At 41.8% G+C, this 13,958-nt stretch overlaps 1 protein-coding gene across 1 annotated transcript; it reads right to left on the bottom strand.

The window, feature by feature from the left end:
- Positions 1–3,460: 3,460 nt before the first annotated feature.
- On the bottom strand, positions 3,461–11,671 carry CA3H2orf78 (chromosome A3 C2orf78 homolog). The gene is made up of 3 exons (XM_045446482.1): positions 10,159–11,671; positions 6,364–7,125; positions 3,461–5,509 (listed from the first exon to the last, which is right to left on the bottom strand). Exons 1-3 carry the CDS (start codon positions 10,253–10,255, stop codon positions 3,591–3,593), a joined length of 2,778 nt encoding a protein of 925 aa, XP_045302438.1. The 5' UTR covers positions 10,256–11,671; the 3' UTR covers positions 3,461–3,590.
- Positions 11,672–13,958: the final 2,287 nt, after the last annotated feature.

The following is a 13,958-nucleotide window of genomic DNA, read 5'->3' as shown; positions in this document are numbered from 1 at the left end:
AGCCCACATGTTGGTTAGGGCCTATGGATATTTTGATGTGGGTCACCTGATGGGCCAGTCTGTATTCGGCCCAGGGGTTGGAGGTCACTGTGGGCCCTTTTGTCTCTATTTCACCAGGTGGTCACTGTGGGCCCTTTCTACATTCCATCACTCAAGCCTGTTGTCTAAAAGCGGCCTCTAAAGGTAGCATAAGAAAATGAGCAGAATAGCATCCCTTCAGAAAATGAAAGCAAGTCCAAAAAGACAGGACCACAAAACAGATCAAAATTGGAACATGCTATTTCAAAACAAGCTAAAAGATGGGGTGCCTGGGTGGCTCAGTCAGTTAAGTGTCTGACTTCAGTTCATGATCTTGCAGTTCACGGATTCGAGCCCCACGCCGGGCTCTGTGCTGACAGCTCAGAGACTGGAGCCTGCTTCAGATTGTGTCTCCCTCTCTGTTTCTCTCTACTCCTTCCCCACTCATGCTGTCTTTCTCTGTCTCAAAAATAAACATTGAAAAAAATTCACAACAAGCTAAAAGATATTAGAAGGAACAACATAAAAGATGAAAGAATGTGGAGTGAAGGAGGGAAGGAGAGGTAAGTTATTATCTAATAGCTCCAGAGTTTCTGTCTGGGGTGATGAAAAAGCTCTGGAAATGGTATTTGGTTTTTGTTTGATATATTTCCATGAGACGGCTGGGGACATCCAAAAACCATGCTGCTGCTTCCATCTTTCTGGAGTCCTGTTCAATTTTTTGACATAATTATTTTAAATGTGGTTGGTGGTGATGGTTTCACCTCATCATGGATGTGCTTAATGCCACTGAATTGTGTACTTAAAAATAGCTAAATTGTGGGGCGCCTGGGTGGCTCAGTCGGTTGGGCGGCCGACTTCGGCTCAGGTCATGATCTCGCGGTCCGTGAGTTCGAGCCCCGGGTCGGGCTCTGTGCTGACAGCTCAGAGCCTGGAGCCTGTTTCGGATTCTGTGTCTCCCTCTCTCTGACCCTCCCCCATTCATGCTCTGTCTCTCTCTGTATCTCAAAAATAAATAAACATTAAAAAAATTAATTTCTTTATAAAAAAAATAGCTAAATTGTGTACTAAAAAATGGTAAATTTTGTGTTGTGTACATTTTACCATAATAAAAAAAAAAGATGAAAGACCAACATAAATCAGAATTAGGAGGGATGATAGAGCTCAAGACAGAATTAAAAATAAAAGAAAAAAATCAGAAATAAAGACTTAAGTTAAAAATAATACAAGAGTAAATGAACGTAATGGATAATGCCTTAAGAGAAACAAATAAGAAAAGTGGGAAACTTTTAAAGATGAAAAAGAAGATAAAAAGAATTCCAGAGAAATGGCAAATATAAAAGGTAGGCAAAAAAGTCAGGACAACTCTGAAGACAGTAATACAAATACATACAAGAAGTTAGTATGCTCTAAAAGTGACATTCTAAATCAGTGGGGCAAATTAGTCAATACATTGTGATACATTCATGTTGAGACAAATGGTATCTCTAGAAGGATTCACATACAGTGTGGCAAAAGTAGATGTCTCTAAGGGGGCAGGGAAATGGGCAGCTGGGTATTTCCATTGAATACCTTTTGTAGCTTGTTCTGTCATGTGACTTTATTACCTCTGAATTTTGACTGCCTGAGTTCAAACCCCAACACCCCCAATTGCTAGCTCTTAATCTTGGGCAAACTTTTGACACTCTCCAAGCCTATGTCATTATCTGTGAAGTGGAGTGAAGAAACTCTCAATAAATGTAAAATACTAGCAGAAACAACCCAAATCTCCACCAACTGATGAGTGGATACACAAATGTTGCAGAGTCATGCAATAGAATATTATAGTCATAAAATCAATGAAGTGGGCACACTAGGACATGGATGAACTTTGAAAACATAATGCTAATTACAGAAGTCAGACGCAAAGGGCACATATTGTACTATTTCACACCTATGAAATGTCCAGAGAAGGCAAATTCAGAGATACAGAAAGATTAGTGGTTGCCAGTTGCCAGTGGAGGGGGGGAGAGAATGAGAAGTGACTGCTAATGGTCTAGGGGGGTTCTTTTTGGGGTGATGAAAATGTTATGGGTTAGATAATGGTGATGGTTGTACATGCTTGTAAATGTCCTAATGACACTGAATTTATAGTTTCAAAGGGTGAATTGTATGTTATGTTAATTATATCTCAATACAAGATAATTTTTAAAAAGCAAATTACAAAAAAAAAAAAAAGCAAATTACCAATTTTTCCATGGTGATTTTCCGTTGTCCCCATCCCTCCCCTCCCCCCACTCCATTCCCTTTCCTGCCCCACCCCCTCCACGCCCTCACTCTCTCTACCCCCCAGTTCTTTCTAGCTGTCCCACCAAGTCCTAAGGAGCACCTCTAGACCTTTGGCACCTGCGTGCTACAGCCGTTGGAGCGCTACTGAGTTCCCTCATGTGCCCACCGCTCTTACCTTGTGGGAATGGACCCCTCCAGCGGATTTTCCTCCTGCGCTTCGGTTGGTCAGTTTTAGAGAAAGGGGCACGCACACCGGCGTCGATGGAGGACGACCTGGCAGGCCCCCCTGGTTAACGTTTAAGTCCCTCCGGAAGTTTGCTCTCGACCACCATGTGACTTCCGGATGCTCTGATCTGAAAGCCAGGTTGGCCATCTGCTGGCGCTTGCTAATACTGAAGGCTTTGGAGCCATATATAAGCCTCCAATTGAAGCCTCGTTCCTCTGCCCGCAGTGTGACCTAAGCCCATTGCTGAATCTCACTAGTAAAGTGGCACCGTGGTACTAGCGTTGCATGTCGTTGTGTTGGTTAACTGAAGTAGTGCGTTCACCGGCCTGGTGCGTAGGTGTTTAATAAACAGTGATTTGTATCCCAGGCCCTGTTCTCAGCATGCCTCCTGCTTCTCGGCGGACCTCCTGCTACAGCAGTTGGCTTGGCTTGGCTCCAGTGATCAGCTGCCCCCAGGATAAATGTGAGCCCTTGCCATCCATCCAGTAGATGGATGATTTGTACTTACCTTACCCAGCTATAGTCATAGATGGATAGGACAACCCAAACATTTTGGAGGTATGTCTTGAATCTCTTGTCTTCTAAAATACTATAGGGTGGACATGAGATGTAAGGCCAGCCTCCACAAAAGGCTTTACATTTATTCTGGTCAACCTAGACTGATTCATCTCCTGTCATCTTCAATTCTATTTATTCTTTTAACCCTAACCTCAGACCCTGCTTCTGCCATTTCCCCCACTCCTGCTTTTTATAAACCTAGAAAATCTCTCCCCTTTCAGCCTTCGTGGCCTGGACCAAGTTCCTTCCTCTTTTCTTCTTATCCCCTTTCCCTTATTCTCCCATCCAACTTTTGGTTCTTTCTCATGCAGACTTTTATCCCGACCCCCACCAAAGAAAACCCCCAGTTAACAGTATCTCAGAACTAAAAAGTCTTCTTTATTTCTCATCTATTAATTATGTTTATTATGTTTTATTAAGTTTTAAAATACATCTGAATAAATAGAGAAATTTATATCTATCTATCTATATATGGATAAATGGCTGGTACCCAGAGTGGTACCAACAAACGTAGCAGCTCTTATATTGCATAGCCATAGTATCGAGAAATTTCCATATCTTTTTCCCTCTCAATGAAAAACTGCACTTTCCCCAAAGAGGTGTATTTGGCTGCATTCTCACGCTCTTGTTGAGCCTGCCACTTCATGGCCTCTCGCTCTGGCCTCTGTTCTTTTGTGATGGGCTTCGACATTACTGGCTCAGGAACATTGGGTTTTCTCCATGGAATAGGTTGAAAGCGGAAGTCTTGGAGTAGAAATTGATTGTGAGGTTTGGGTGGGGACTGGAGTTTGGTCACAGCAGTAGGAATGGGTTCCTGCTGGAGAGAGGTGCAGGATGACGTTTTGTAGGGTGCAGGTCTGGATGCAGCAGAATGAGGGACACTAGGCCGGGTAGGGTTGGTCAAACCTGGTCGGGTTGGATTGGTTGAAATTGGCCGAGCTGGTCTGGCAGGACCTGTCAAGGAGACAAGGGTTGGCCGGGATGAATTGACTGCAATAGGTTGAGCTGAGCTAGTGGACCCTGGCCGGGCAGGGTAAGCCACAGCAGACCGACGTGAGGCCAGAGAGTGTGGCCTCCGAAGAACAGGTCGAGCTTGAGGCTTCTCCAAGGTTGGAAAAGGCAAAGGCACCAACTTGACCTTCCCAGGAGGTGGCAGCTCATACTGGGATGGAGATGGACACTCTGTGTCAGCACCACTGTCTTGTTTCTGGACTTTGACTTTATTTTTTTCAGGACCTTTACCCTCACGTGGGGTGTCCAGCCATCGTTTGATAACTGGAGATGGCTGGGTAACTTTAGGGTTGCTGGAGTTTCCCAGGGCCCACGAGGAAGAGAGTCTGATTTTCTTATCATTCTTTTTCCCCAGCGCGTGAAAAATCTGTACGGACTCCAACATGTGCATGCCTAGGCAGCTTCGAGGCTTTTTAAAGGTCTCTTGGCTAAGCTCAGGTTGATTTCTCCTCCGCTTCATCTTGGGAATGGTTGGCTTCTCTTCTGCCTTGACTGTGTTCCCTGACTGCTTACTCTCTTCGGCTTTCTTGGGGTTGTTTTCTCTGCTCCTTTTGGTCTTTTCCTGCCCATGGCTCTTAGTTTTGCTGATCCTGCTGGATGCAGCTTTCTGAGATTTGCTGTTGGAATGCTTGGCTGCATTCACACGAGCCCTGTCACTATCTCCAGCATTGCAAATAACCACTTCTTCCCCTAACAGGCATCCTGGGTCCTTTGACTGGATTTTGGTCTTGGGAACACCATTGATAGTCTCAGCAGCTTTGTGTTTATTCTTCCTGGCTTGATCAGAGGACAACTTTATGACACTTGACTTTTCTTGCACTTCATTCAACTTGATGATTCTGGTATCTTTGGCATTGATCACCTTGGGACCTTTGGATTGATCAAGGTCGTTCAAGGAATTAAAGAGCTGGGGAAGATGAATATCATCCACTAGAGTAGTGATGTCTGCGAAACCACCACTAGATTCAATCCCATTTTCAAGGGTCCCTTGGTCCTCAAGACTCATGCCATTTTTTCCCAGATCAGTGTTTTCAGAACCAGACTGCTCCTCTTGGCCAAGGGGATCAATGCAGGCCAGGAGCTGGTGAATATCAGGAATTTCTAAAGGAAGTAGTGGAGGATCTTGATTTTCTAATGGGATCTGGTAGGCATCCAGAGGCTTTGAAAGCTTGGTTTTAGTATCATTCAAATTCTTATTCTCAGTTTGTTCCTGGCTTGGAGCTGGAGGCAGTGCCAGCAGATTACTGGAACTCTGGACAGGAGCTATCACTGAGATGTCTCCAAGCTCAGGAGGTGGGTTGCTTTCAAGTACCTGGATATTTCTGCTACTGCAGGACTTGGGGAATTCTGGAGTTTGTGGCAGACAAAATGTCTGACTTGGAGATTGCAATCCCAGGGAAGTCTCCATCCCCAGGGAAGTCTCCATCACTACAAAGAAATCAAAGAAGAAGTCATTCCCTGGTAAGTGAGATGCTCCCCCAGACACCAGACAGAAATCATGCACCTTCCAGCAATAGGCAAGGAGGTTCTACCAGCTCTTCTTAAGGATCATGGACAGAACCCTGTGCTAGGAGATAGGAGATGACTTCTAGTTCTTACCAGTGATCATTTGATGTCATTGATTCTTGCTTTTCTTTGTATTTTATACAAAGTTTAAGTAAAATAAGAGGCTAAAGTGGTTTTTAAATTATGAAATGTTTCTACAAAGCCTATAGAATCCTTGCAATTCTCCCCACTTTCCTTAGAGAATAAGAACACTTCACACCATGGACTAGGAGAGGGAATGGAGCTCTTTCTGATAAAATATATAAGGATAGATTCTTTGCCTGCTTGCTTTGGACAGCATCTCGGAACACAAGGTCTTAAATCCTGGTGTAAATTAAGGAAGTGAGGGAAAGTTAAATTGGCACTATCACAATAAGAGTTCTGAAATGCTTTCCAAAGAGACTGAAGCAATAGATCAGGGAAGGGAGTTCATCACAGTGTGGTAGTACAGGGGACTGATCAGCTAGGGCAGTGAAAAGTGTGGTAGCCCTTGTGTATGCACTTGGGGTCCTTGTACCTGTAGCATAGATGGCCATTTCAGTGTTCCCACCTTCCCACCCCTATTTAGTGCTCTTATACAGAGTCTGAAAATGGAGAGCACTGAGTGAGGGTAGTGGTTATTAAAGTCTCAGGACTTAAATTCTGCTTCTCTGTGGATTCACTACTACTTGGCTGAAGATTTGACCCTGTTTTTGAATGCCGACCTTAATTCTTTCCCTCTTGCTATTTCTACTCACCTTGAAAACTTGTTTCTGTGATGGGTTGAGCAGATACAGAGTAGTAGATTCCAGAGGTGGAGGCTGGTGGTGGGACATTTGTGGGCTGAACCTCCTTTAGTACCATGACCATTTCTGGTTGGGGGGCAGAGGCCTTACTTCCCATGTATGACACAGAGCCATAGGACTGCAGGTAGGGACCAAGTTCTCCAGACAGTAGAGGTCCCAGTGTGCCTTGATTATAGTAATATACCTGGCTTCCTTCCTGGTAGGGAAGTGATAGGCTGTGTCCCTGATTTGGAATCTGAGATGGTGTTCCCTGAACAAGGCTGGCAGAAAGTGATGGATACAGAGGGACCATGTTATTGGCCTCTGAAGTTTTATCATACTGGGCTGCCATAGATATGGAAGAAACAGCCGTGTCCTGGTCAGTGACAGTCACAGTGAAGTCTCCAAGTGAAGATGACTTCTTTTCAGTGCTCCCTGTGCTATCCCACTCAAAAATACCTGGATAGGAAGCAGCTGAAGTGGAGATCTGGCTCTGGGCAGTAACTCCAGACAACATAGTTGTACTGGAATGTTGGTAAAGGTAGGCACTACCCATGAGTGGCTGGAAAGAAGTGCCAGAAGCTGATGGCAGTAGCCATGCCGAACTGACTGCTGGAGCAGAGACTCTGGAGAAGCTGTAGACACTTCCTGCTAGGGAAGCTGCATTGCTCACCACAGGGAGAGAGAGCTGCAGAGAGTTTGGAGTTCCAAGTAAAGATGGATTTTGGAAATTTTCTGTAGGGAACAAGAGGGTTATGAAGAATCAGGGAGATGGATCAATTCTCACTATGTTTGAGGAAACACATTATCTTAAAGTTGTTGCTACCAAGAAGCCTCTAATACCAATAGTTGCTGAGATACCAAAAATCAAACCATTTAAGATGGTTGTAAGGGCTGAAGTAGCTTGGTAGGTACTCTTCTATATTAACTGCCTGTGCTCCCAACTTGGGCACAGATGTGTGGAAGACCCAGGTGGTGTGCTTCGTACATCATTCCATAAGCAAGAAGCAACCTTCTCCCTGCCCTGTCTTTCCCTTGAGCCTACACCAGCATCCACTCACATACTGTTTCCTAGAAGTGAAGCACTTCCGTCTTCGGAGGTCCTGAGAGAACCTCTGTTCTATATTCTCATTTCACAAGTGAGGAAACTGAGGCCAGGGAGGTCAGACTGACTTGTTCAAGTTCTCCCATTATGTTAGGTCTCATTACCAGGTTATAAAAACTAATAATCGTGACATCCTTGCCAGGACCCTACTCTGAGCATTATGCTGCCAGAAACCAGGAGAAATACAATGAATGTAGATTCCTCCCGCATTAGAAACTGATACAGCTATTACCATTGTAATCTTCAGGGTCTTGTTTTGCTTGTGCAGTTCGCATACAGCTCAGTCCAGCTGGTAAATTCAAAGGGTCATTCGTGGGGCTCCTGGTTGGCTCAGTCAGAGGAGCATGTGACTCTTGATCTCGGGGTTGTGAGTTTGAGCTCCACATTGGGTATAGAGATTACTTAAAAATAAAACCTTTTTTTTTTTTAAGGGTCATTCTTCTTAAGCCTGGTTTTTGATCCTACCTCAAAATGACTACCTGAAACTAAGTTTCTCAAAAAGTGCTTTTTGATAGAATCAAGTTATTTAAGCTGTCTCTGTGCTTCAGTTTACTCATCTATAAAGTGGTTGTAATAGTAACAACAACAGTAGTAGTAATAGTAGTAATAGTAGTAATAGTAGTAATAGTAGTAATAATTCGCACATGAATAAAAGTGATACATTACATATGATTTATATGAAGGAAGATATGTTCCGAAAAGACAGAAAAATCATGAAAAACACACATTACAGAACTAAGAAGAAATATATAGATATTAATGAAAACTGGGATATGTAGCAAGCATCAAGGCATAATAAGTTTACTGATATAACAAGTTCTTTATCATACATACAATATTACAGAAGTGAATATTGCCTACCCAATTTTGCTGAATACTACTAAACAAAATGGAGCCCACAAAAACAGAAGGTGATTTTGAATGAATGCCTAACCAGGACATACAGACAAGGATAGATCAGTAAAAACTGCATAACAAGAAGCAAATGCCATAAATGTGAATGAATAGGTAGCCACAACTTTTGTAGACAAGTATTACAATGAAATCTGGTACAAAGCAGAGAGGAAAATAAGTGTAAAGGAATTGTTACTGCATTCAGTCCCATTTTCCCCAATATTACCCAGCAAGTAACAGATACTAAGTCTAATACAAATGTATATTTCAATATAATCATATAACAAAAGGAAGAACATTTAAAAAGCATCAGGGAGGTTTTTCTATTTATCTAAAAATATATTTTAATCATCTTCAGCATTCAGGAAAATGTCATCCCCAAAGCCTATAAAAACACACCATTGCTGAAATCAAACAGACAGACAAAAATGTTTAATGTAAGAAAACCCAAAGGTCTCTACAAAACTGTTTTAGATAAATGTGGAATTAGGGATGTGGGGCTTGACTTTTCTTCTTAGGTTGCTGAGATATGAAAACAGATGTGTGCTCCATGTTGGGAAGAAAGTAACTGAAAAGATGAAAGGAAGCCTTGACTTGGAACCTACTTATCACACAAAGGAATTAGTCCTTATGATTCAGTCTAGGAGATACCAATTTTTAGATAAACTGAGTCTTGTTTTTAATAGGCAAAACACCTACATGGCTTAGAAAAGCAGAATGAAATAAAACCTAATATTCGGTTTCCTCCAGCCCCTTAGATAGCCACTTTTATTAATTTCTTGGATAAGAAGCATCATTTCTTTTTTTTTTTAAGAAGCATCATTTCTAAAGCATATTTCTTAAAATGTTTACATTCAAAACTTTTCAGTGCCATCTGTGTTCAGAGAGGCAATACAAAAAAGCAAGCAAACAACAACTGAGTACGACCTTTCTGTAAGTTGCTTTTCCTGGTGATGCCCAATTCCGGCCTTACTTTCCTTCCTAGTCTCTTAATGTAAGTATTAGCTAAAATCAACTTTGTTTTGCCCTGCTTTAAGCAGATTTCATTTTATGCTCTTTCTGCTTTAATTTAAAAACTTTGGTTTCCTTCAATATTCCACCCTAAACTACCTCTTCCCCCACCCTCTCCCCTTGAGAGCTCCTCTATGCTCTTTCCTTTCATTCTTACATTTTCCCTTCCTCCTTGGTTCCTGGTAGCCTGTGCTGAGGGAAACAATCCTAAACTTCCTTACCTTTCAAGACTTGCCTCCCTAGAGCCCACTCTCCTCCATCCTCTTTTCCTGTTTTCCCTTTACACCTACATTAGTTAGAAAACATGTGAATTTGACTTTTTGAGCAGCACTAAATTAAAAATACTAAAGTCAAAATATTAGTGGAGGAACTGTTAACAGATGAAATATCTTGGTAAATATTGCTAGTTTTCTACATAACCTAGGTTTTCTCTCTTTCTGTTGAAACACTCTTCAACAAGCCTCTGATTTCATTTTCTACATGGGTGCCCTTTAAGACTCAGTATTAGAAAAGAAAGGGACCAGAGAGAACAACCAATCTAACATCCTCATATAACAGATGAAGAAAAAACAGGTTTCAGGAGTCAATGACTTGTCCAAAGTCACACAGGTAATAAATGCCAAAGTCAAAACTGAAGTGAGGTCTCCAGAGTTTTAGTTCAATACTTTCTCCCATGATTCTATGCTATTTTGAATCTACTAATACATTTAGGGGCAAAAGTAAAATCTAATGAAAAACTTTTAAGTTTCTTTCCTTACCAGACATGGTCAGAGAAGAGGAAACATCAACTCCGGATACAAGGGATGAGGAGACGATACTGGAGGATGTCTGAGTGGCTGAAGCCGAAGAGTGCATGTGTCCAGTACGAAGGTCACCGGTCACCGGTCACTGGTCACTGGTCACTTGCGATGATCCAAATTTATTTACAGGTGACTCCATGGAAACCCCAAGATTCCACCAGGTGGTGGGGGTTTGGTGGGAGAATGATGTCACAAAGCAGGCAGTTTAAAGGTACGAGGTAACCAATAGGGAGGTCAGATTCCCAACAAGAAGACGGGATTGGTGGAAGGAGTGGCAGGAGAACTAAAACAACACCTAAGTGGTACCTAATCCTATAAGACAGATGTGATAGTCTCACTTTCTCTTACATTCTTATCTTAGGGAAATCATCTCAATGTTTCTTAGAGGTGTTCATTAATATAACGAACTAATAGTTATTCATAGTCTATGGATTATATTTTATCATCTGTATTCTACATTTACAATTATATATCCAGTTAACTAACATCCTTAGAAAGGAAAGGCACATCTAGGTTGAACAATTAGAGGGGCTCTGAAATAATATTAGTGGATCCGATTAGTAAACTTACTGCAGCTTTTAAGGAGCAAAAGAAGGAATTAAGGAATTCTTTTTGTAACTTGGTTAAAGAGTAGGATGAAGTTTGTTCAGTGCTTCAGTGAAGTTTGTGGGGAACAATGTGGTGCAAGGCTCGTCTCCTTGAATCCTACCTTCCTTGGACTGGGCTGTGCTGGGCAAGGTTGAATTTAGATCTCTCTTCTCCTCTCCTTCATCATAGGCATTGTTTGTGGGAGGGGTCTTGATCTTGCATTCTTACACTCATGGATGTTACTTCCTGTCAACCTCCAGCAGCAGGAGTCTTTTGTTCAGTGCCTGATGCTTTGCAGAATGAATTCTGCCCGTTAGAAGCAAATACCAGAGAGTTGGAAGACACAGATGATTGCAAATCTTTCCTTTTCCAGCATTTGGTTGCAATTCTTTTGCCCATAATTTGCTCCCTCCATCTCTGGGCCACACAGGCATCCTGAAATCCCATCCAGCTATTTTATATGTGAGAGGCATTCCGGGCATTCAGGGTACTTTCCCTTTCTCATTCTCACGTAAGTGTATCCAGTGTGGCAGTTACCATAGCCTCTTCCCCCCTTGCAAACAGCCACTGTGGAATCTTGGGCCTCTAGGATTCTCTGCCAAGCCTGCCATGCTTGGGTGCAAGATCGGGCAAAATGAAGAGTACAATAGTTTACACAAAGAAGAGGACATTCATTGAGAATAGGGAACATGCAAAGTGAAAGGGTACAGGAAAAAAGAGCCTCGTGTGGATTTTGGGTTTCTGTGAGAAACAAGTTGACACATTTTGGCCTCATTTTATAGTAACAGAACATGCAATTATATACATATAAGTGTAAATCTGTACTTATATATTAACATAATATTGACATAACAATGATAATATCAATGCATATATAATATATTGATTATAATATAACTTATATAACATATATTAGTGTTTAATATCTTATATTTGTTAAATAAATACATTTATTTATGCAACTAGATAGTGCAGCATTTGCCATGAATACTGTACACTAAAAAGAATAATCTTAAATATATTTTTTCACTTTGTTTTGTGTCATATTACCTCATGTATATCATTGATCGGTATGTTCACAGGATATAAGTTGTTTTTAAATGCTCCATTTTTTCTATATTTTTTCCCTTGTATTTTTAAGGTATCCAGCATTGTAAGACATATCGCATGTTTTTCTCTTGATGATTCTTTTGAAGCATCATGAACTAATCAACCTGCTGGATTTTGTGGACACTTAAAAAGGGTCCATGAGAAAGGCCCTGTGGTGAGTTATACTGTGCACCCAAGCATAAGGAAGATGTCTGCAGCCAGCTGGAACTGGCCTGGATTACCTCTGTTTTTGTTCCCCGGGTTGGTACTTTTCTTACTAACCACTCTTGTCCCTGTGATGAAGTGAGTTAGTTCTGAGCTGCCAATGCTTTTTATGTGAAGTAAGCTGGTTTGGGGGAGGAAATCTATGGATCAAGTCATTTTCCTCAGTGGTAAGCTTTTAGGAGTGCCCAGATCAGCCTACCTATGGACTTTTCTGGGCCAAAGAGTACCTGTGGCCAAAGAGTAGGAGGTACGTGATAGAAGATGCCAAGAGCCCACAAGAAGATAGCTCACAGGTGGTACCTCCAGAGACAATGTTTCATTTATAGGCCTACTTTTCCTATTATGAGATATGAGTTTGTTCAGTGATGGGGGATGATGCTTATCTGAGAAGAAATTGTGAGGGGTGTTGCAGCATAGAGATATGGCTTAAGCTTATAAATGTTTTCCAGCGTTTTTTTCTCTAAGACTCATACCTCAAATAGCCTACCTCTATGATATTAGCATATAATGTGAGGCTAACAATATATAGGAAATAATAGGCAAGCCAGACCAGTTTCTCTTTTCTCTATGTTCCTATGGAAATCAAGGGAATCTATAGCTACTGCAGGTTAGGGTGAGTGCTGTAAGGTTGGAGGAAGTGTAGTAACACAAATTGTGGTAGCAGTGAAATATTTACATATTAAAATATCTAGTTCCAACATTCAGTTCTACTTAGGCAGACCCTTAGTTAGGCCTTTCCTGGCTCCCAGCCTCTCTATCTTCTCTCCAGATTTTCAGCCATTTGACTTAACCTACAGAATCATCTTAATTTCTAAAATGGAGGAGGAATAACCTAAAAAGCTTTAGTCAAACACTCTGGAACTTAGCATCAAGCCCTATCCTGACCTAAAGTCTTATATTTGTGGTTAGAGTATGGTCTTATCCTATAGACCCTCTCCCTGCATTTTGCAGACATTGGGATAAATAGGACTTGTCTTGGTGTAACATATCCATTCCATCTGCTACTGCTACTGCTCTCCTTTACTTCCCCTTTTGTTACTTTTTGACTGGGTTAAAGACTAGAATCCCTCAAACACCTGAGGTTTGGTACCTGGGGCCCTACCAGATACTAGTAGATTTTGTTAGTGTCAACTACTCAGCTGTTTGGTGTTCCAAATATCCCTTGCTCCTATATTTTCCGTTCCAGTATACTACATATCTATTAAGGCATTCTTTTCTTTTCTTTTTTTTCTTTTTTTAGAGACAGAGAGCGAGTGGAGGAGAGAGGCAGAAGGAGAGGGAGAGAGAAAGAGAGACAGAGAGAGAGGGGGGGAGAGAGAGAGAGAGAGAGAGAGAGAGAGAGAGTGTGAATCTTAAGCAGCATCCATGCTCAGCACAGCCTGATGCAGGGCTACATCCCACGACCCTGGGATCATGACTCAAGCCAAAATCAAGAGTCAGATGCTCAACTGACTGAGCCACCCAGGCATCCCAAGGTACTCTTTTACCTCATGTTGGACCTACTCCCATCCAAAGGCCTACTCTTTTCTAGTTCCCATATTTTCTGGAAATCCTGTTATGCCTACATCTGGATTTTCTTGCGTGAACTATAACTGAGTTTGTGTCTTGTAGCAAATTAGAAGTGCAAGACCAGGGGTGCCTGAGTGGCTCAGTCGGTTGAGCAACTGACTCTTGGTTCTCTTTAGTTCATGATCTGACAGTTCGTGAGTGCAAGCCCCACATTGGGCTTCATGCTGACAGTGCATAGCCTGCTTGGGATTCTCTCTCTCCATATTTCTCTGCCCCTCTCCTGCTCACTCTCTCTGTCTCTCAAAATAAATAAATAAAATTTAAAAATTAAAAAATAAGAAGTGCAA

The sequence above is a fragment of the Leopardus geoffroyi genome, chromosome A3 (genome assembly GCF_018350155.1).
Source record: "Leopardus geoffroyi isolate Oge1 chromosome A3, O.geoffroyi_Oge1_pat1.0, whole genome shotgun sequence".
NCBI classification, from domain to species: Eukaryota; Metazoa; Chordata; class Mammalia; order Carnivora; family Felidae; genus Leopardus; species Leopardus geoffroyi.
The sequence above is the reverse complement of the archived record's forward strand: the minus strand, read 5'-3'. Positions and strand labels throughout refer to the sequence as shown.